This window comes from Schistocerca nitens, chromosome 5 (assembly GCF_023898315.1).
Source record: "Schistocerca nitens isolate TAMUIC-IGC-003100 chromosome 5, iqSchNite1.1, whole genome shotgun sequence".
In the NCBI taxonomy this organism is placed as follows: Eukaryota; Metazoa; Arthropoda; class Insecta; order Orthoptera; family Acrididae; genus Schistocerca; species Schistocerca nitens.
The window spans coordinates 565,825,570-565,850,154 of NC_064618.1; the positions used below are offsets into that span (position 1 = coordinate 565,825,570).

At 44.2% G+C, this 24,585-nt stretch overlaps 1 protein-coding gene across 1 annotated transcript in view; it reads left to right on the forward strand.

Moving 5' to 3' along the window:
• Positions 1 to 1,162: 1,162 nt before the first annotated feature.
• The window catches only part of LOC126260583 (ecdysone-induced protein 78C), a 210,265-nt gene continuing 186,842 nt past the window's right edge, over positions 1,163 to 24,585 (forward strand). Inside the window, exon 1 of the mRNA XM_049957919.1 lies at positions 1,163 to 1,501. Within this exon, the coding sequence (XP_049813876.1) occupies positions 1,163 to 1,501 (339 nt within the window). The remainder of the gene's footprint in view (positions 1,502 to 24,585) is intronic.

A 24,585-nucleotide genomic window follows, 5' to 3' on the forward strand; every position in this document is an offset into this window, starting at 1 on the left:
TTTACCCTCCACGCTGCCCTCCAAAACTGAATTGGTGATCCCTTGATGCGTTAGAACCTGACCTACCAACCGATCCCTTCTTCTAGTCAAGTTGTGCCACAAACTCCTCTTAATTCTGTTCAATACCTCCTCATTAGTTACGTGATCTATCCATCTAATCTTTAGCATTCTTCTGTAGCACCACATTTCGAAAGCTTCTATGATCTTCTTGTCCAAACTATTTATCGTCCATTTTTTTCCTTCCATACATGGCTATACCCCATACAAATACTTTCAGAAACGACTTCCTGACGCTTAATTCTATACTCGATGTTAACAAATTTCTCTTCTTCAGAAAAGCTTTCCTTGCCATTGCCAGTCTACATTTTATATCCTCTCTACTTCGACCATCATCAGTTATTTTGCTCCCCAAATAGCAAAACTCCTTTACTACTTTAAGTGTCTCATTTCCTAATCTAATTCCCTCAGTATCGCCCGACTTAATTCGACTACATTCCATTACCCTCGTTTTGCTTTTGTTGATGTTCACCTTATATCCTCCTTTCAAGACACTGTCCATTCCGTTCAACTGCTCTTCCAAGTCCTTTGCTGTCTCTGACACAATTACAATGTCATCGGCGAACCTCAAAGTTCTTATTTCTTCTCCATGGATTTTAATACCTACTCCGAATTTTTCTTTTGCTTCCTTTGCTGCTTGTTCAATATACAGACTCAATAACATCGGGGAGAAGCTACAACGCTATCTCACTCCCATGCCAACGGCTGCTTCCCTTTCATGTCCCTCGACTCTTATAACTGCCATCTGGTTTCTGTACAAATTGAAAATAGCCTTTCGCTCCCTGTATTTTACCCCTGCCACCTTCAGAAGATGTAGACATTTAATAAAGGTTGTTTTATTTTAAAAAACTTTAAGAGTTCTCACACAAAAAAATTCGGAAGCATTACTTTTCAAAACGCTCTCGTATTTTCGATTAGCGGTGTTTTTCAGTTGTCCGTGCAGTGTCGATTCCGCATGAAACAGAATAATTCTGGAGCTTCTTGTATGTTCTAACCCTGCTTTACGAATACAGCTCGTAATTTCACAAATTTCTTGACGAAACCGGGACTCTACTTTTCGGTAATTTGCCCGTATGCGTCGAGCTGCCTCGTCCCCAGCCACGACATGGAGGAGAGAGGAGAACAGATACAGAGAGAGAGGTTTCCCATTAAGGTCGGTGTTCTCAGACACCTCTGCCTGCTAGACCGTCGTTACCAGGAGCGGAGTATGGCAGAATTTACAGCGTGCCGCGTCGGTGCTAATTATGCCAGCCGTGCTCAGCAAAGCCCTTATATCGGAACGGTGTCCGCGCTAACGGAAGCGCGCCCCGGCGTAATATCAGGATTTGTCGCCGCCGCGGCGGGCCGCAGTAATCCCGAGAAGCGCACAGCAGGTGGCGCCTCCGCGCTCTCCGCCCCCACTCACTTGTCTTCGCTGCAGGGAGTCGTCGCCGCCGCCGCCAGAGTAAATTGCGAACGAGCACGTTTTGTTCGGATTGCCCCAGACCCCGAGGCAGTGCGTGGGCCGGAGGGACATAAGAGGTACGGTGGAGTCGGAGGGGGGGGGGGGGGGGAGAAGAAGGGGAGGGCAGGTCGGCAGGTGCGTGATTGCGTGGGGATTCCCCTCAGGAACACCGAAAGCGAGACGACGATAAAGCTACGCCCTCACATCCGCTCGCGAGTGGATTGCTGCACCAAAACACACCATTCGGGGAGTTACAATTCTTGCGCTGCACAGCGACGCACTAAGCAACTCGATGACATCATGGAGATAGGGATAATACTCTAATACCATAATATTGTTTAGCATAAATTATTAAAACCAACAATACTTGGGAAGAAATAAAGGTCTGAAGACAGAAATCGTTCCAAAAGGCTGTATTTAAAATTGCACTTTATTAAACTTTACGAATTTCGAGTTTAGCTAACTTTCAAGCTCAGCATGTGGATTCAGCATCCTCGTCAGTTAAAAACCGCGTGCTATGCGTGATTATGCGTAACAAAGTCCTGAAAATGCATATTCTCACGATGTATCGCTACAAACCACACCTAACAGTTGCCAATGGTACTTGAGTACTTGGTTTGTGGTGATGAGAACATCCATAGCACGCAATTTTTAGTTGACGAGTATCATTCATCCACATCTGTTCATAGTTGCACTTGAAAATTAGCTAAGCTCGAAATTAGTATTGCTTCGTGAAGTATAATTTTAAATAGAGCCTGGTGGAACAAAGTCTCTCTACAAATTTATCGAGGCTGTGGTTCCCATCCAGACAAAGGTGATAAAGGTTTGACCTCAAAGTTAAATACAGGGTGACACACGGGAGACGGACGGTTTTTAGTGAAATAATACTAAGCCAACTTTAAAATTAATGCATGTTTATTTACACAAAATCAAAGCTCATTATTTGCCATTTTAGTTAACAAAGGTATTTGTGAAAAATAATGTCGTCAAAGTGATGTCCATCATTTCGAATGCAGGGCTCAAGTCTCTTCTCAAAATCCTCCACCACACGGACTAAAATCTCTGCAGGGATGGCAGCAATTTCTTGAATGATTGCATTCTTCAACTCGTCCAAATTTCGTGGTTTGTGGTTATACACACAGTTCTTAAGGTACCCCCACAGAAAAGAGTCACATACTGACAAGTCGGGAAACCTGGGAGGTCAAGGAACATTGCCAAAACGTGAGATAATCCTGCCAGGACACATGCATCTAAGAACTATCATTGAAGTGTTTACGGTGTGCGATGTTGCCCCATCCTGCTGGAACCAAACCGCGTCTTAAAGGGATTCGTCGTCTTCTTAGCTCTGATTTCAAGAATGTTTCAAGCATACGAATGTAACGAACCGAATTAACAGTAAATGTGGCCCCGTTCTCTTAAAAAAAAAATAAGGTCCAATAATGCCAACAGAGTCACGAGCACACCAGACTGTTCCTTTTTCTGAGTGTAGAGGACGCTGGTGGATAAGTGTGGATACTCTGGAGCCCAGTAACGTAGGTTTTGCTTATTCACGGTCCCGTTTAAATGAAAATGAGCTACATCGCTCATCAACAAAATTTCATTTTCATTCGATCCCAAAATCACTTGCATTCTGTAAGCAAGTCTTCTCGTACAGCAAAATCAGTTTAAGTTGTTGGACAGTTAGCATTTTGTAGGGATGAAATTTTAATTCTTTATGCAAAACTCGTCTAACCGATTCACGACTGATTCGTAACTCACTAGCATGACGTCTAGCTGACCGTCCTGGGCTTCTGACTGCCGCTTGCCTTACCCTTTCAACATTTCCTAGTGTCGTTACTCTGCGTCTCGGGCCAGGATGCTTCTTATCACGTATGTTTCCAGATGATCTGAAGTTTTCCACCCATCTGAGGATTGTGTTACGGCTCGGAACAGCTCCATGTCGACCGACATTAAACCGCGCACGAAATAATCGCTGCGTAGCAATAATAGACTCACCACTTTTCACGAAACTGTCCTAGACAAACACTCGACGTTGCAAGTCCTACTGCTCCGTAGTGACTGAGTAAATGAAATGGCGTCTTGTGTGGATCAGAACTATCCCCACCACGACCACCTCCCACCACCGCGCGCTCAGTACCACGCAGTTCAAAACCGTCCGGTTCCCGTGTGTCACCCTGTATATTGCTACCATATAATAAGCATTGAGGTGCAAGTCCTGAGACACTGCACTGACGCTCAACAGCCGCATTCATTTAAGAATGAACTCACAAACTGCGACTATGGTTTCACTGCAGCTGTACAACATTTCAGAAAACGTCTCCAGAGCTTCCCGGATCTCTGTTATCTCAAACACACGCTGCAGTATTTCAAGCCGTAGCAAGGCGATGACGGGTGAAAACACTGTCTCACCCTGTGTGGGAATATGTAATGTAGTGCGAGCGCAGGCGATAGTAGACTCCAGGACCAGTGGAGAGTTGGGTCGCTCTTGGAAGCGTGCTCGGGTAGCCGGAGTGGTGCCGGCGCGGTAGCTCAGCATGTTTCACGAATAAAACGAAAAACACACACCAAAAAAGTGGTTAAGGCGACCGCTAGCGACAAGCGGGAAATTCGGTTTCGAGTCCCGGTCCGGCACAAATTTTCATTTCTTCTGAAATATTCTACAAGTGACGGGAACCATAATCGCAGTTTTCAAGTTCATTCTTAAGATAACGAGTAAATTATTAAGCAGTTACTGGAATTGTGCAAATATACGGTAGCAATTATATAAAACAGCTCGTTCACAGAAAGATCAGTAACTAAATACTCGAAAATTGTTCTAGTCACAATAACACCCAAAAAGGGAAGTAGGAGCAATTCGCTGAATTACAGGCCCATATCACTAAAGTCGATTTTGAGTAGGGTTTTGCAACATATACTGTATTCGAACATTATGAAGTGCCTCAAAGAAAAGGATTCATTGACACATAGTCAACATGGATCCAGAAAATATCGCTCTTGCGAAACACAACCTGCTCTTTATACTCACGAAGTAATGAGTGCTATCGACTGGGGATGTCAAATTGATTCCCTATTTTTAGATTTCCACAAGCTTTCGACACCGCTGCTCACAAGCGTCTTCCAACCAAACTGCGTGCGTATGGAATTAACGCCTCAGTTGTGTGGATCCGTGATTTCCTGTCAGAAAGGTAACAGTTAGTAATAGACGGAAAGTCATCGAGTAAAACAGAAGTAATATCCGGCGTTCCCCAAGGAAGTGTTACAGGCCCTCTGTTGTTCCTGATCTATATTAACGACATAGGAGACAATATGAGTAGTCGTCTTACATTGTTTGCAGATGATGGTGTCATTTACAGTCTTGAAAAGTCATCAGATGACCAAAATGAATTGCAAAATGATTTAAATAACATATCTGTATGGTGCGAAAAGTTGCAATTGACCCTGAATAAGGAAAAGTGTGAAGTTATTCACTTGAGTACTAAAAGAAATCAGCTAAATTTCGATTACGCAATAAGTCACACAAATCTGAAGGCTGTAAATTCGACTAAATGCTTAGGGATTACAGTAACAAATAACCTAAATTGGAACTATCACATAGATAATGTTGTGGGTGAGCAAATCAAAGACTGCATTGGCAGAACACTTAGATTTTGCAACAGGTCTACTAAAGAGACTTCTTACAACACGCTTGTCCGCCCTATTCTGGAGTATTGCTGTGCAGTGTGGGATCCGCATTAGGTGGGACTGAAGGATGACATCGAAAAAGTACAAAGAAGGGCAGCTCATTTTGTATTATCGCGAAATAAGGGAGATAGTGCCATAGACATGATACATGAATTGGAGTGGCAATCATTAAAAAAAAAAGGCGTTTTTCTTTGCGACGGGGTCTTCTCACGAAATTTAAATCACCAGTTTTCTCCTCCGATTGCGAAAACATTCTGTTGGCAGCCACCTACATAGGGAGAAATGATCATCACGATAAAATAAGAGAAATCAGGGCTCGCACAGTAAAATTTAAGTATTCGTTTTTCCCGCGTGCCGTTCAAGAGTGGAACCGTAAAGAGACAGCTTGAAGGTGGTTCATTGAACCGTCTGCCAGGCACTTTATTGTGAACAGCAGAGCAATCACGCAGATGTAGATGTAAATATAGAAAGAGGCGTTATTTACATAAATAAAGGTACTGGGCCAACCTCAAGTCCACCAACTAAATTTCGGAGGTAGTTCAGGGATATGTTCTGAGTCGCTCGCTATAAGGCTCCCGCCGGCTCCGATGCTTCATCACACAGTAATTATGTAATTAAGATTCATTTGGTTTGTTACCCCAAAGTCTGTAATATGAAACCACTAAAATGTACATACAAAACACGGAGAGAGCGCTTATGTACAAAGCAGTGCGATGTGTCTGCTGCCGGTGTGGGGAAAGCGCCAGCAGGCTATCGTAGCACCGCTTTCTCATCACATTGAATGAACCCATAAGCTAGGAGTACATCGGTAAACACTTCATCACTAAAGCTGTGCATACTGTTGTCTACCATTGTTAACGTACGCCGGCCGGAGTGGCCGTGCGGTTCTGGGCGTTACCGTCTGGAACCGAGCGACCGCTACGGTCGCAGGTTCGAATCCTGCCTCGGGCATGGATGTGTGTGATGTTCTTAGGTTAGTTAAGTTTAATTAGTTCTAAGTTCTAGGCGACTGATGACCTCAGATGTTAAGTCCCATAGTGCTCAGAGCCATTTGAACGATTTTTTGTTAACGTACAACTGACACTACTGTAAACACGAACTCGATACGTAATCAAGCTACACTGAAAGCATGCTTGAGGGCGAAGAGTAAAGTAGGTATTACTGTTGTCAACAGCAAGTACCGCGAGTGAATGGCACAAGGTGGTTTCCAGACAAAACACTCAGTGCATACCATGGCCATTTACACTGTTGTACTGATATTTTCTGTATAACATGCACACAAAGATAAAGGGGAGCAATTAGTCCAAAGAAATAAACTTACCTCTGTTGCTATCAGCCGGAGAGCGAGGTTCCCTTGCACCAAAAATATACCGTACCAAGTTCCGAAAGTTTGTCAGTGGATTTCTGTATCACCTTCTGGGGAGCTATGCTATAGCGAAACTGCAACGCCAGAAAATTACAATGAAATTGGCGGATACCTACAGAGAGTCATGGCTTGATCCAGATACAGCAACTTACTCGGCATAAACAAATGTAAGGTTTGACGTGTAAATTAGCGCCACTGTTAGAATACACCATTGACGGTCTATCACTGGAAACAGTCTAGCCGCAAAATATCTACGACTGTGCACCCGGATCCATTTATGGTGGAACGCCCATGTACAATGTTTGTGTACGAAAGGAAAATGACAGACTGCAATTTCTTAGAAGAATCTTCAAGAAATGTAATATATACACAATAGAAGTAGCTAATTAGTCCCGTCGATGAGTATCGCTCTTGATTCTGAGACGTGTTACTAGGTAGGATTGATAGAGGAAATAGAGAAGATACACAGAAGATCACCATGTTTCATCATGGTTTAAGCTCTAAAGTATTACGAAAATTAAAGTTAAAATCTTCCGGGTTGTTAAGGCGCGTCATATTTCCTCTAAAATAATCGACGTTTAGACCCCTCTGCTGGGATCTTCTTCAGGATGTTTCGGTGTCCACTGTCATTGGACGCTTCGGTGTCCCCTACTGCTAGAACGATAGCGAACATCAAAACATCCTGAAGAAGATCCCAGCAGAGAGGAAGAAACGTCGATTATTTTAGTGGAAATATGACGTGGCCTAACAACCCAGAAATTTTAACTTTGACAACGGCTACGAAAGCCTGCAGACTTAAGTGTTACGAAAATGCTCATCCAACCCGAAATGAGCCGTTGTGCACTATGAAGATATTTGCTATTGAAATTAAGAGCTGCAAAAGTATCATGATAGCTTTTAGTGGACATTTTTATATGCAGTGTCCTTCCCTCGCCTTTATGACAGTTAAGTTCTGCTGGGGACACTTTCAATGAAGCGCCTCAGTGGCCGCCCGTTCCTCCTCAAGAGCCGAAACCAGGGAAGATAGTGATATTGGAGCCTTATGTTTGCAGTGAAATCGACGTTGTAACTCATCCCAATGGTGTCCACCACTGGATGTAGGTCGGGACTCCAGACAGGTCTCGCCATTTCAGAAATGTTATAGTCCACAAACTGCTGCCTCGCAGCTGCTGTTCTATGATAGGGTGCATTGCTATGCTGACGCAATCATCGTCTCCGAAGTGTTTCTCTGGTATGTGCAGTACACAGTGCTGTCAGATGTGTTCATATGCTCACGAACTTAAGAGTTTCCTTAAGCGCAAAAACTACACTTACGTCGTAACGCCAGCTCCACTGCATTACGCATGGTGGCAAGTAACGTTCCCCAAGCATTCGCCGAACCCAAACCCTCTCATCGGATTGCCACAGGGTACTTCGTCAGTCACTCCAAATTACTCGTTTCCACTTATCCACTGTCCAGTGGCATCGATCTTTATATCACCTCAATCGTCGCTTAGCATTAATATCAGAAAGAGGGGACGTAGGAGAAGCATGCCTACAATTGGACTTCAATCTTTTTAACTCCTTACGCACAATCATTGTGCTAGCTGGACTGTTAGTTGCAGCTTGGATCTCACGAATGGTTTGTTGCGGCGACTTCATGTGATTTCTTTTACCTCCACCCTCTGCGATGCTCGACGGTCCCTGCACGTCATTGCATGAGGTCTGCTTCGTAATGGTTTAGTTATTGTTGCTTTTCAGGTTCGCACATTACAGTAATATCACCAGCTGTCGAATTGGGCAATTTTATAAGGATTGAAATATCCGTGATGAATCCATTACTCAAGTGACACCCAATTACTAACCCAGGTTTGAAGTCACTGAGCTATCTTGACCAACCTATTCCGCTGTTATTGCTACTCTTCAGACAACATGATTATTTGAAATCTGTTTCCCTAAGAAAACAGTGAAACATAGTTGTAAGAAACATCTAAAAGCTATGGCTTACTAAACGGACAAAAATATCTCGTACTCAGAAAAGGGAAATGTATCTTACAGAAACAAACATTATAAAAACTACTACACCGTAATAAGAAAAGTTATTAAAAGCTCCAGAAGAATTAAGAATACTGTTAAAAGGGAAACAGGGCACCAGAGAGCACAGGAAAACTGTATTTGTATCAAACTCAGTGAAAAGTTTGTTAACAAAAAGTCGGAAGTAGAAAACATTTAAATAACCTTTTTTAAGTCTTGTACAGAAAATAGGAAAAAATAGACAATTAGCTTGTACAGAAAATAGAATCTAGCTATTAATTATAAAATGCAAGCCTGTATATTGAAGAGGAAATGCGCATGCAATTTGATGAAATTGAAATTCAACCAACTCTCCTATGATACTAGGAAAATAAAAGCTGGCATGGAACTGATGGCATTTCCAACAGTGCACTAAAAGCTTGTGCCCAACAGATAATTAGGATTCCTAGCCACATATGTAGTAGCTCACTGAAACAGGGCGTTTTACCAGATACACTGAAATATGCTATCGCTAAACCATTGCGTAAAAAAGAGGATAGGTCTGATGATAACAACTACCGCCCTATCTCACTCAATGTTTCAAGAGTAGCGTCACATGTTTGTAAAAATAAAGTACCAACAATATGTCAATTTGGTTTTCAGAAACGCTTTTCAACAGAAAATGCTATATTTGCTTTCACCGATCAAATATTAATTTCTGTGAATAACTGAACATCGCCCACTGGGATATTTTATCATCTCTCAATGGCTTTTTACTGAGTGCATCATGAAATTTTTCTAGATAAGCTTAAGTATTGTGGTATGAGGTGGAATGCACATATATGGTTTAATTCACATTTAACTGGAAGAATGCAGAATGTCGAAATTAACAGTATAGATACTCTGAAAAATCAGCAGATTCCTCTAACTGAGGAGGTATCAAAAATGGTGTCCCACAGGGTTCATCTTTGGGTCCCCTATTCTTCTTAATTAATATTAATAACTTGCCACTCTATATTCATGAAGATGCAGAGCTAGCTTTTTATGATGATACATGTATGGTAATCACACCCAGCAAACAAGAATTATCTGAGGAAATTGTAAGCAATGCTTTTCAGAAAATTATTAAGTGGTTCTCTGCAAATGGACTCGTCATAAATTTTGGGCAAACACAGTATATACAGTTCTGTACAGTAAATGGCATAGCAGCATTGATAAACATAAACTTTGAACAGAAGTCTGTTGCTAAGGCAGAATATTCAAAATTTCTGTGTAAGCATTAATGAGAAATTGAACTGAAAGAAACACATTGATCTGCTGAAACGGTACAGCACAAGAAAAAAGAATGATCTTCAGTATTCTTGGTTAAATCTGACTTTGGCACAGAAGGGGATTAATTATGGTGCCACAAAAATATTTGGTCATTACCAGATGTCAACTTCGTTTTGTTTGCTGATGATACAAACATTGAAATAAATGGCAAGTCAAGTATACTCTTAGAAAGATCGGCTAATAAAATTTTTGGGGACATTAATCATTGGTTCATAGCCAATTCTTTGTCATTAAACTTCGAAAAAACACACTACATGCAGTTCAGAACTTGTAAGAGGTGTCCCACGTGTATATGCCTAACATACGATTACAAGCAGATAGAAGAAGTGGACAGTGTTAAATTCTTGGGATTACAGCTTGATAATAAATGCAACTGGGAAGAGCACACCACAGAACTGCTGAAGCGTCTTAACAAATCTCTATTTGCAATGCGAATTGTGTCAGACATAGGAGATATAAAAATGAAAAAGCTGGCATACTATGCTTACTTTCATTCCATAATGTCATATAGGGTTATTTCTTGGGGTAATTCATCAAGCCAAGCTAAAGTTTTCCGGGCACAAAAACGTACAGTAAGAGTTATATATGGTGTGAACTCAAGAACATCCTGCAAATGCCTCTTTAGGGAACCAGGGATTCTAACTACTGCTTCCCAATATATTTATTCCTTAATGAAATTTATCATTAAAAATATATCACTTTTTCAAACCAACAGCTCAGTTCATGGAATCAGTACTAGAAATAAGAATAATCTTCACAAGGATTTAAAGTCACTTACTCTTGTACAAAAAGGTGTGCATCATTCAGGAACACACATTTTCAATAACTTGCCAGCAGCCATAAAATGCTTAACAACTAATGAAATTCAGTTTAAGAAAAGTCTAAAGGATTTATTGGTGGCCAACTCCTTCTACTCCTTTGATGAATTTCTCATTAGAACCAACTGATTTGTATATATATAGAAGTACAATCTAACTTCTGCGCCATTTCAGTGCAGTAATGTGTTCATTGTAAATTGTAGTAGTTCTATTACATGTTTATTACCTTATAAATAAAGAAAACTTTTTTATTTTAAAGTCAGTGCATTAATGTTTGTAAAATGATTTCTTCATATAGCGTTCATAAAAAAATGACGATCATTCCACTTGGGACCTGTGGAAGGTGCAATAGCTTATTTATTTCAGTTGTAAATATTTGTCATGTATTATTGTTTTTCTGACATGTTCTACATCCTGGAGGACCTCCTCACTACGGATCAATTGGAATGAAAGTAAATCTAATCTCATTTGCCAAAAGCGTTAAAAGTATGACAGATAGGCAACCAACATTTGAAAACAAATTAAAAGAATTTCTTAATGACAACTCCATCTCCTCAATAGATGAATTTTTAGATACGAAGTAGTAACTGTAAAATATATATATATATATATATATATATATATATATATATATATATATATATATATAGTGTAATGAAAACTTACGTACGTTAAAGTGACACGTTCCACATCATAACGAAATGTCTTATTCATTATCTACGGAGTAAGTATAAATGTAATGAAATGTAACACTATACTCCCAGCCTCCTGTTACACTGGCGGGTTCGCCTCCCGTGATATCTAGTGGTCAGTTCGGCATTACACAGCGGTCTCCGGAAAGTTTTGATCAGACAGTGTAATTAATTTTCTCACGGACAGAGGAAAAGATGGAGGCACTCCTCTGCCACCACTTAAACCGACTGACGCTCTAGCAAGCAAGTAAGCTATCAAATATTGCAGGTTCTTCCGGTGTACCATTCACGTCTGGAATAGGAAGGGAAGGTGTAAGTGAAAGTGGCACAGGAAGAACCCCCTGCCACGTACCATAAGATGGCTTGCGGAGTGTAGACCTCGACGTGTTCTCAGTGACAGAGTTCCCGTGCAGCCAGGCGGCCAGGTGTAAGAGCCGGTGCGCACGTGACGGCGAACCAATAACGGCTGCTTACCCGCGCCAGGCGCTCTAATTAATTGGGTGAGGCGTGTCCGCGCGATATTACGCCCGTCACGGCGCATTAGCCCTGCCACCGCTGCCGCCAGCTTTCACCGCCCGCTCTAGCCGTCATCCACAAATTCTAATTACCGTTGGCGACTAACGGCCTGATTGGCTATGTGCTTCAGCCTCCCTGAATTATTTAAGTAACATTTATGGAATATTCCGCCCGTACTTGGAGGTACACAATACCAGAGTTCCACAGTCATATTTATTTTATATTTCGTTGTGAACCGTCTCTCGGCTCTCTAGGCCATTGCGCAATTTAAGACAAAAAAGATGGCCCGCACAACTTCAGCGAGAGCAACCAGCAGAACAAAGATTCTTTGTGAAATACATTGACGGCAAGAAAAATCGCAACATCAAGGAAGAGTTCCCCCACATAAACGAAAATTGGTACACGTGTTTCTACACTACTGTCCATTAAAATTGCTACACGAAGAAGAAATGCAGATGATAAACGGGTATTCATTGGACAAATATATTATACCAGAACTGACATGTGATTACATTTTCACGCAATTTCGGTGCATAGATCCTGAGAAATCAATGCCCAGAACAACCACCTCTGGCCGTAATAACGCCCTTCATACGCCTGGACATTGACTCAAACAGAGCTTGGATGGCGTGTACAGGTACAGCTGCCCATGCAGCTTCAACACGATACCTCAGTTCAACAAGAGTAGTGACTGCCGTATTGTGACGAGCCAGTTGCTCGGCCACCATTGACCAGACGTTTTCAATTGGTGAGAGATCTGGAGAATCTGCTGGCCAGGGTAGCAATCGAACATTTTCTGTATCCAGAAAGTCCCGTACAGGACCTGCAACATGCGGTCGTGCATTATCCCGCTGAAATGTAGGGTTTCACAGGGATAGAATGAAGGGTAGAGCCACGGTCGTAACACATCTGAAATGTAACGTCCACCGTTGAAAGTGGCGTCAATGCGATCAACAGGTGACAGAGACGTGTAACCATTGGTACCTCATACCATCACGCCGGGTGATAAGCCAGTATGGCGATGACAAATACACGATTCCAATGTGTGTTCACCGCGATGTCGCCAAACACGGATGCGACCATCATGATGCTGTAAACAGAACCCGGATTCATCCGAAAAAATGACGTTTTGCGATTCGTGCATCCAGGTTCGTCGATGAGAGCATCATCGCAGGCGCTCCTGTCTGTGATGCAGCGTCAAGGATAACCGCAGCCATGGTCTCCGAGCTGATAGTCCATGCTGCTGGAAACGTCGTCGAACTGCTCGTGCAGATGGTTGTTGTCTTGGAAACGTCCCCAACTGTTGACTCAGGGATCGAGACGTGGCTGCACGATCCGTTACAGCCATGCGGATAAGATGCCTGTCATCTCGACTGCTAGTGATACGAGACCGTTGGGATCCAGCACGGCGTTCCGTATTACTCCCCTGAACCCACCGATTCCATATTCTGCTAACAGTCATTGGATCTCGACCAATGCGAGCAGCAATGTGGCGATACGATAAACCGCAATCGCGACAGGCTACAATCCGACCTTTATCAACGTCGGAAACGTGATGGTACGCATTTCTCCACCTTACACGAGGCATCACAACAACGCTTCCCCAGGCAATGCCGGTCAACTGCTGTTTGTGTATGAGAAATAGGTTGGAAACTTTCCTCATGTCAGCACGTTGTATGTGTCGCCACCGGCGCCAACCTTGTGTGAATGCTCTGAAAAGCTAATCATTTGCATATCACGGCATCTTCTTCCCGTCGGGGAAATTTCGCGTCTGTAGCACGTCATCTTCGTGGTGTAGCAATTTTAATGGCCAGTAGTGGACATCTAAAGATAATGTTTGTCCAAATTTCGGGCCAGACGCATAAGAATGGTGCTAGCAGCGTCACTATAGGAATACATATCAGGTTTGCTTTAACGTGTATTATCACCTTGGGCGTTTGTTACTCTTGAGACTAGACGTGATAAGTTGGTGTTACTCAACAGTGCCCTTAAGGCGACAAAGACACCATCATCAGCACCTCGCTCAGATTGAATGAGTTCGTGTAACTGGGTTATGAGAAGCTGGTTTTTCGTTCTACTATACTGCAGAGAGATTTGGCAGGAACGTAGCCATTGTATATGACTGCTGGCAGTGCTGGTCACGAGAATGTACGACAGCAAGAAGACCGGGCTCCGGACGGCCTCATAGCACTACCGAGAGGGGAGACCATCGCGTTCGGCTATGGCTCTGGCGCATCGTACTGCATCCGCAGCAGCAGCTTAAGCAGCAGTTGGCATCACAGTGACACAACGAACTGTTACAAATCGGGTACTTCAAGGACAGCTCACAGGCACAAACCCTGTAGCGTGCCTTACATTGATACTAAATCATAGCCATTTGCGATTTCAGTGGTGTCAACCGAGATCTCATTGGAGGACAGAGTGGAGGTCTGTTCTGTTTTCTGACGGCTCTGCCTCGGTGCCAGTGACGGCCGTGTGTTGGTTAGGAAGCAGCCAGCTAAGGGTCTGCAGCCTACCTGTCTGAGTGCTAGACACAATGGACCTATACCTGCAGTTATGGCCTGGGGTGTAATTTCATACGACAGCAGAAACACTCTCCAACGCACCCTGCATGATACTTGCTTTCCGCAAAGCCTTGGCAGGCATCCTCAACTAGAAAATGCCACCTGTATCTTGTGTGAACGACGCCTACGACCGTTTGCATGAGCAAATATCACTACAAAATTTCTAATTATTGATTAACTTTAAGTTTGAATAACTTAACTGGAATGGTAACGGAAATAAGACGTTGCTGTGAGACAAAGAATTTTATATAACAACAACATTTAATTTAATAAAATCATGAAAATAATTCCGTGATCACCACTTTACTTAATGGTACGGTTATCTGGAATGCTGGCCCGTCATCAGTGATACTAAAAAAAAGGCAATTTTATGCAACCTGCCTATATATCCTAACTAAGATAATAATAGGAGCCATCGCAGAGCGTCTCTACTAACCAGAGTCTCAGCAGAGAATGCCTAACCGTCTCCCCTCGTCGCCGGCCACGTTATTGATGTGCTCAGACGGCCGGAGTGGCCGAGCGGTTCTAGGCGCTTCAGTCTGGAACCGCGCGACCGCTACCGTCGCATGTTCGAATCCTGCCTCGGGCATGGATGTGTGTTATGTCCTTAGGTTAGTTCGGTTTAAGTAGTTCTAAGTTCTAGGGGACTGATTACCATAGAAGTTAAGTCCCAAAGTGTTCAGTCATTTGAAACATTTCTCCCCTCGTCCGGGGTCCACACACGGTGGCCGGAAGGGCTCAGAGAGTCTGCACAGCGACTATGGGGATCTGCCCTGTGTTTTAGCTAATGATGAGACGTGTGTGTCTAGGGTTTTAAAGTTTTGTGATGTGTCTGGACTCTGGCCTAAACTTTTAGGCTGGAGGTTTTAGTGTATTGCAAAGTGGCTGGCTCCTCCTTTTTTCCTTGCGGTCAGCCAGCCACTTCCATCTGCTATATTGTTTTAGCTCCCTCTACCACTGTCTTCCTGTGTTGTCCATGTTTTACTGCTGGCGGCATGCTTCGTCCCACGCTTCGGTGTGGGTAGGCACATATTTTTCCAAGCTTGTTACTTGTGTTTTACGTTCTCTTTTATCTTACTGGCCGGCCGCGGTGGTCTCGCGGTTAAGGCGCTCAGCCCGGAACCGCGTGACTGCTACGGTCGCAGGTTCGAATCCTGCCTCGGGCATGGATGTGTGTGATGTCCTTAGGTTAGTTAGATTTAAGTAGTTTTAAGTTCTAGGGGACTGATGACCGCAGATGTTAAGTCCCATAGTGCTCAGAGCCATTTGAACCATTTTTTTTATCTTACTGTTCTGAGTCTTTTCTTGACACCCGTCTCAGTCTGTTACTGAGCGGGCGCTGAAGACCTTGCCGTCATGCGCCGATACAACCCTCTCCATCCATCCATCCATCCGTCCATCCATCCATCCATCCACGTCTCTCTGGTCCAGTGCAGTCGCACTCTACTTCATACAATGGTTGGCTAACCTGTATCTCCACATTGAGAGAACCCACAGCAGACATCCCACGCATACGTGTCGGAAGGGCACCAAGGTGCGTTCCAACCATGTGACTCTTGTAACAAGCCATGTAGCGGCTCACATGGAGCCGTTACAACCCTGACTACAAATTTGTACGCCAATTGTAACCCAACATGCTCTACAGTGCGTTGACAGGTTGCCATGGCAGGCTCGAGCCCCAGATCTGTTCCCAATCGAGCTCATATGGGACATAATCGGACGACAACTCCAGCGTTAACCGTCCCTGTACTGACCGACCAAGTACAACAGGCACAAACCAGCATCCGGCACTTGTACGACACAGTGTACGAACGCGACCATGCCTGCATTCAACATTACGGCGATCAGACCGGTTATTAATGTACCAGCATTTCACATTTGCAATGTCTTACCTCGCGCTTGCATTAACCTGTCAATTTGGAAAGTTAATCACTTAATTATGTTACCCAGACAAATGTATTCCCGAAATTTCATTACTTCACAATTAATTTTTGGCGTTGCGATTTTTTTCCGTCAGTGTCAATGACATTTTCAACTATATACCTTTACACAAAACACAAATGTATTTAAATTCAGAAAGAAGTTATGAACAAATAAATTTTACATTACTTTATACTCAAAGGCTAAAAGTATAAGAGTGTACAGGGCAAAAACGGTACACGATATACAAGTGACAACCGGCAAGACTACTGTGTTACATGGACACAACAACTAGTGAATGTGATGAACCGGTGTAAGGGATGTAATTGTTCTCCGCCCACCTTCCACTGACTCTTTCACCTCTCTGACTCCTCATCCTTTTTTTGCCTTTTCATCGCATCCACTACTTAATTATCTATTGACACACAATCTGCACGCATTCAGAAAATATCGATTTTGTGAAACTTAACTTCCTTTTTATGCGTTCGCAGTAATTAGTACTATCGATAGGAGACCTCAAATTGATATCATATTTCTACATTGCCAGAAGGCTTTTGACACCGTTCCTCCAAGAGATGTATAATGAAATTGCGCGCGTATGGAATACCGCTTCAGTAGTGCGACTGTATTCGTGATTTCCTGGCTGAAAGGTCACAGTACGTATAAACTATTTCGGAGACAATCTGAGCAAAAAAAAATGGCTCGGAGCACTATGGGACTCAACTGCTGTGGTTATCAGTCCCCTAGAACTTAGAACTACTTAAACCTAACTAACCTAAGGACATCACACACATCCATGCCCGAGGCAGGATACAATCTGAGCGGCCCTTTAGGTTGTTTGCAGATGATTCTATCATTTACCGTCTAGTAAAGTCCTTAGAAGGTCACAATCAATTGTAAATTGAGTTTCACACGATATCTGTATTACGCGAAAAGTGCAATTGACTGGAATAGGGAAAAGTGTGTGACCATCTACATGAACACGATAAATCATAATATATTTAAAGGCTGTCAATTCAACAACTAAATACCAAGGAATTACAATTACGAACAATTTAATTTGGGACGAACACATAGACAATGTTGTGGGGAAGGGAAACTGCATTTTATTGGCAGAACACTTAGAAGATGCAAGAGGTCTATTAAAGAGACTGCCTACACTAAGATTTTCCGTCCTCTGCTAGAGTATTGCTGTGTGGTATGGGAGGACCCTTATAGGATAGGATTGACGGAGTACATTGAAAAAGTCCAAAGAAGGGTAGTTCGTTTTGCATTGTCACGAAATAGACTAGAGAGTGCCACAGATATGATAAGCGAGTTGGGGTGGGCGTTATTAAAACAACGAGATCTTTTCAGAAAATTTCAAACACCAACTTTTTTTCTTATGAATGCGAAAATGTTTTACTGTCGCCAGCCTACATAGGGAGAAATAATCATCTTAACAAAACAAGAGGAATCTACGCTGGTATAAAAAGTTTCAAGTATTCATTTTTCCCACGCACTGTGAGAGTGGAAGGGTAGAGAAATAGTCTGAAGGTGGTTCGAAGAAACCCCTGCCAGGCACTTAAGTGTGATTTGCGGAGTAGTCGTGCAGATATAGATGTATATTTTGTCCATGTAACACAGTAGTCTGTGTCAGTACTCATTTGCGTACCGTTTTTGGCCTGTACATTCTTATACTTATAATCTTTGTTTATAAAGTAACATGAAATTTATTTATTCATAGCTTATTTGGAAATTTAATTATGATTGTGTTTTTGTATAAACACTTTTTAAAGAATCTTTGTGGAGCTATATGCTCTACCTGATTTTGTGCGTACTATCTGTTTCGTCTTAAGTTGTGTAATAGTGGCCTAGAATACCGAAAGCCGGTTCACAATGAACTACATAACAAATATTATTGTGAAACTTCAGTTCTGTATATTTCAGTCTTTAAGGTTTAAGTAACATGGAAATACATATTCTGAACAAATTGTCAGTACGAACAGTGACTAACACAATTTTATCTAATGACTATCGGTTTCATTATCAAACACCATTGAAAGAGGGAAAGTCTTTTGGACTTATTTTTTCCACTTTATTTGTTTAGCCAGTTGAACAAACATAATTTGGGCATTTTATTCGTTTACGAAGGCTCTGTGATCAATGATGCTTTTAAAAGAAGGTTGACAGTGGTTCTCATACTGAATTCAAGAAAACTTTCCCTATTGAACACGTTATAACACGGAAACGAGTACCAAACTCGGTGGCATTAATGTCAAGAACATGGGGAAGAGAAATAATGCTAAATCAATTCAGCTGAAACACTTTTAATGTGATGCTACGGTACATCATACCATTACATACCCGTACCACTACTGCTACAGAAGGGGCTCAAAATGGCGTCCATCGGCGTCCAGAAGAGTCTGCAAGCGCAGGATGGCATTCTGCACAGCCCTAACGAAGCATGGCCGTAGGTATGCTGGCTACCTCTCTTGATATGCTGCGCTTCAGATCAGCACATTCGTGAATGTTCCCCTGGTAAATCCTGTGCTTCACGTAGCCCCACAACCAGAAATCACAGGGAGTGAGATCATGTGATCGTGCCGGCCAAGCATTTGGAAACGATCGAATTATCAGCCGATCGTTTCCAAATGTCTTTCGGATACGCAAGTCAACTTCAAGAGCGATATGCGGTGGGACCCCGTCTTGCATGAAAACCGATGAGTTCAATGCCTCTCTCTCCTGTAGGGCGGGTATGACATGCTGCCGAAGCGTATCACAGTAAAGCCAGCCATTCACACTGCTCGTCTTTGGTCTTTGAGCGCCAACCTGTTCGAAAAAGAATGGGTCAATGATGAAAGTAGCCGTGAAGCCAGAACATACAGTGACACATTCACCATACAGAGGAACTTCATACGCAGTGACTGGAGGTGAAAATCCCCACACTCGGCAATTCTGGGTGTTCACATTACTCGTCAAAGAAAAATGAGCTTCGTCTGTCCATAGGACGGTCCAGGGCCAACCCTCGTCAACTTCAAACCTTGCGAGAAAGTGGAGAGTGGTGTCAACACGTCGTTGTTCGTCCGGGGTGCAAGCTGCTTTACGATATGGATCTTATACAGGTAACATCTGAGAATGGTTCGAAGCACCTTGTGCCACTTATTGAGAGGTCCTGTATGCCCGCATGGCACCACTATAATGGTCGACCCCGGAGCCAACGTCTTGCTGCATCAATAACCTCCAAATCATCCACATACTGCTTCCCGTGTACTGTATACTTCATTGGGCCGAAGGGATGGAAGTCGGAAGATGCCAGATCCAGGCTGTAGGGTGGATGGGAAAGAATAGTTCAATGAAGCTTTGTGAGTTCCTCTAGGGTGCCCAGACGTGAGTGAGGACTACAAGCAGAGACGTCCAGTCGTGCAGCGAGGTGTTTGATTGCGATCCGTCAATCACATCTACTTAAGTGTCCGCTCGTTCCAACACTAAACATTGCAGGAGTCACGGCTGTGTGGTGCCAGCCGGCACGCGGGACATCGGACAGGTTTGCGCGACCTTGTTGCGATGATGACACACGCCTCGCCCAACGACGCAACGTGCTTTTGTTCACTGTCAGGTCTCCGTAGACATTCTACAAGCGCTTATAAATGTCTACAGTGCTAGGATTTTCCGTCAAAAGAAAGTTAATGACAGCTCTCTCATTGGAACGCACTCCGTTACATACGCTGTTTTGAAGGCTGCGTACAGTGCTGCCAACTATCGGAACTTAATAAGACTACAGTGGCTGAAGCGGAAATAATGCACGATGTTCCACGACAAATTTCGAATATTTTCAACCCAAATTGGTATAGAAAAAAATGTGTTGCATTACACACTGAACACCCCTCGTATAATGGCGGTTCCAGCTCTCGTGATGCCTAGTGATCAAATCTGCGTTAAAAACAGATGTCCGGGTCCTTTTGATCAAATAGCACTTCAAGAATGGAGTCTTCTCACTACAGAAAGTACATTAAAAATTAGGGGTATTTCCTTTATCTCAAAGAAAACACCTTTCAGTGGCAGCCTCAAAATCCTTAGTTACTTCTCGTAACCGCCGGGTTTGTCGAGGCAAAAGAATTGGTGTGGTGGGTTGGAAGGAAAGGACAGGGGGCAAAAGTCCCTCTGCTCTGTACTGGTCGCAGCTCGGCAGACGAGATCCAGCAGCCGGTGGACGATGAAAAGACGTCAAGGCGGCAGCAGGTCGACTGCAAAAGACGGCGTCCCACAGATATTGGCGCCGCTTTGATCTCGGGGAGCCGGCGGCGAAATCTGCCGGCTGGCATTGTGGCGCTGGCCCGCGGCGTGTAATTACCTGCCTTATTTAAACGCTGGCCGCTAGACAAAGCGGCGGGCCGCCTCACATGATTAAATCGCGGCTGGGAAGCCTCTCACAGCCAGACAACAGCGCGTCGCCGAGCGAGCGCTCCTGCTAGCGGGACGAGCAGGCGCTCGTAAAACAGGACAGCTCCTTGTTCGGTTTCAAGCGCTGCCGGCCCGTACGCGGAGGGCAAATTAACTGCCGTCGCAGGAAGGAAACGTACGGAATACACGACAAAAATTGAGTACTGCAATCATACCACAGATGTCACAGGTAGTACTCCGCGAAGCCCAAGTACGTGACTAACGTGGAATCATTATTGCTACGTTACTATCAATGGAGTACACTAATGTAACTGCGACGAATTCAGACGAAACCAAACACCTGTTCTACATCTACATACATACTCGGCACGTGACCATACGGTGCATGGCGGAGGGTACCCTGTGCCACTACTAGTCGTGTCCCTTCCTGTTCCGCTCGCAGATAGAACGAGGTTAAAACCACTATCTACACTCCTGGAAATGGAAAAAAGAACACATTGACACCGGTGTGTCAGACCCACCATACTTGCTCCAGACACTGCGAGAGGGCTGTACAAGCAATGATCACACGCACGGCACAGCGGACACACTAGGAACCGCGGTGTTGGCCGTCGAATGGCGCTAGCTGCGCAGCATTTGTGCACCGCCGCCGTCAGTGTCAGCCAGTTTGCCGTGGCATACGGAGCTCCATCGCAGTCTTTAACACTGGTAGCATGCCGCGACAGCGTGGACGTGAACCGTATGTGCAGTTGTCGGACGTTGAGCGAGGGCGTATAGTGGGCATGCGGGAGGCCGGGTGGACGTACCGCCGAATTGCTCAACACGTGGGGCGTGAGGTCTCCACAGTACATCGATGTTGTCGCCAGTGGTGGGCGGAAGGTGCACGTGCCCGTCGACCTGGGACCGGACCGCAGCGACGCACGGATGCACGCCAAGACCGTAGGATCCTACACAGTGCCGTAGGGGACCGCACCGCCACTTCCCAGCAAATTAGGGACACTGTTGCTCCTGGGGTATCGGCGAGGACCATTCGCAACGTCTCCACGAAGCTGGGCTACGGTCCCGCACACCGTTAGGCCGTCTTCCGCTCACGCCCCAACATCGCGCAGCCCGCCTCCAGTGGTGTCGCGACAGGCGTGAATGGAGGGACGAATGGAGACGTGTCGTCTTCAGCGATGAGAGTCGCTTCTGCCTTGGTGCCAATGATGGTCGTATGCGTGTTTGGCGTCGTGCAGGTGAGCGCCACAATCAGGACTGCATACGACCGAGGCACACAGGGCCAACACCCGGCATCATGGTCTGGGGAGCGATCTCCTACACTGGCCGTACACCACTGGTGATCGTCGAGGGGACACTGAATAGTGCACGGTACATCCAAACCGTCATCGAACCCATCGTTCTACCATTCCTAGACCGGCAAGGGAACTTGCTGTTCCAACAGGACAATGCACGTCCGCATGTATCCCGTGCCACCCAACGTGCTCTAGAAGGTGTAAGTCAACTACCCTGGCCAGCAAGATCTCCGGATCTGTCCCCCATTGAGCATGTTTCGGACTGGATGAAGCGTCGTCTCACGCGGTCTGCACGTCCAGCACGAACGCTGGTCCAACTGAGGCGCCAGGTGGAAATGGCATGGCAAGCCGTTCCACAGGACTACATCCAGCATCTCTACGATCGTCTCCATGGTAGAATAGCAGCCTGCATTGCTGCGAAAGGTGGATATACACTGTACTAGTGCCGACATTGTGCATGCTCTGTTGCCTGTGTCTATGTGCCTGTGGTTCTGTCAGTGTGATCATGTGATGTATCTGACCCGAGGAATGTGTCAATAAAGTTTCCCCTTCCTGGGACAATGAATTCACGGTGTTCTTATTTCAATTTCCAGGAGTGTATATGCCTCCGCATGAACCGTAATTTCGCGTATCTTATCCTCGTGGTCCCCAAAGCCGTCGGCACACGGACCGTGCTGTCGAACGTTAACGTTGAGCGTGCCAAGTTCAACGTGCTGCTGAACGCTCAGGAACGATGCGACTTGTGCATACGGTACGTGGGCCCCAACGTGGTATACGCCATCGCAACGCACTCCAGTTGCAGTTGAGGGATGTTACTAATTCGTAAATCACACTGTCTACTCAACGGGCCCGCGTAAAATTCCCACGTTAGCTCTATTAAAAAGCATATTCCTCCATCGTCCACGAAAATGAAAGTACCATGTCCAATCAATATGGACACAGGCTTATAAAAGTTCCATTACAAACCGTGCGGTACAAATTTGGAATACTTCTCCGTAAAAGGATAATAAACAATGTTTATTATTTCATCATTCCCACATTTTAGTAAAACCCCAAGGTCAGTCTTACTTGATCACTGTTCCTATCCAGTAGCAGAATCTTTGCAACATGTGAATTACGAATCGTAAAAGAAAAAGGAGCAAAATATCTTTATACGTGTAGCGCAAGCTGTCTAGTAGATTAAGCCAATCGAACAAAGTCAGCCCTCAAAAAAAAGGTGAACTTCTTCACATAACATCAAATATTATAGTATATACTTATATTAAACTAATAAGAAAGTATCAGGACCTAATAAAAACGCGAAAGTTAGGGGAAAAAATTTGGAAGCGTCAAGCGGCAAATCACCGCCCCCACAAGCAACACACTACAAGATGAAGATTCTATTCATTACGCTTTTTTTATTCCACAAAAACAGTAACAAAAATGGCTACAATGAAATGACATAAATAAGGTGACAGATAATTGCAGTCATAAATTACAGCATTCAAAGAATGAGTCTTTAGCAGTAGCACAATTTAGCACCTTCACTGTCACCTTCAACTGGTGGCAGTTCAGCATGCGCATTTTCTTCTTCTGCAGCCGGTTCCTCCTCATCATTTCCCAGACCCAAATTAATCATTCAGTAAATCCTTGATGTGTGTTCCTTCCAGGGTAGATTACGTGGACAGAAGAGCAGTCCCGAATAGCGACATCGCAAAATACTTCACTGCCTTGTTATTTTTGGCAGTTCCAGCCTTCTAAACGCATCCATAGGGAGTTCAAGGTAAGTCAACAACGAACCTCTCGCCCCCTAATGATAGTATGTTACACCTTGCTGGAAACAATCGTAGAAATGTTACTAATTGAAATTTAATTATAACAAATTGCACCAAGACCAATGCGTTTTGGGTGGATCTTCAGTGTGCCGCTGCCTTCAAATAGCCTACTCTCACAATACGCAAGTTACAATAATTCTTTTGCCACGAATATGATGTTCCTCATTATTTTATTGGAACGAATCACACAGTTAACAACGGGTTTTCAGTGATTCTCAATTTCCTGGTGCTTAGAAACGGCATATATACATATAGGCTTGAAATGAATGCCAATATGGTGCCTCACAACTCTGTACTGAAGAGAGACGGCGTGCGTGTGACGTAGGTGGCGTTGTGCCATCACATTGGTCAACGTTCAGACGCACGCTCAGAATATCTGATATGTCAGATATTGCTCTGCACGTTCGGAAAGACTCCCAAACGTGCTATTCCACGCTGTGACGTCAGAAACTCGGCACGCTCAACGTTCGGATGCACGGTCCGTGTGCCGACGCCTTAAGCGAAATGTATGCTGGCGGCAGTAGGATCGTTTTCCAGTCAGCTTCAAATGCCTGTTTTCTAAATTTTCTCAATAGCGTTTTTCGAAAAGACTATAGCCTTCCCACTAATGATTCCCATTTGAGTTCCGGAAGCATCCCTGTAACACTTGCGTTTTGTTCGAACCTACCAGTAACAAATCTAGCAGCCCGCCTCTGAATTGCTTCGACGTCTTCC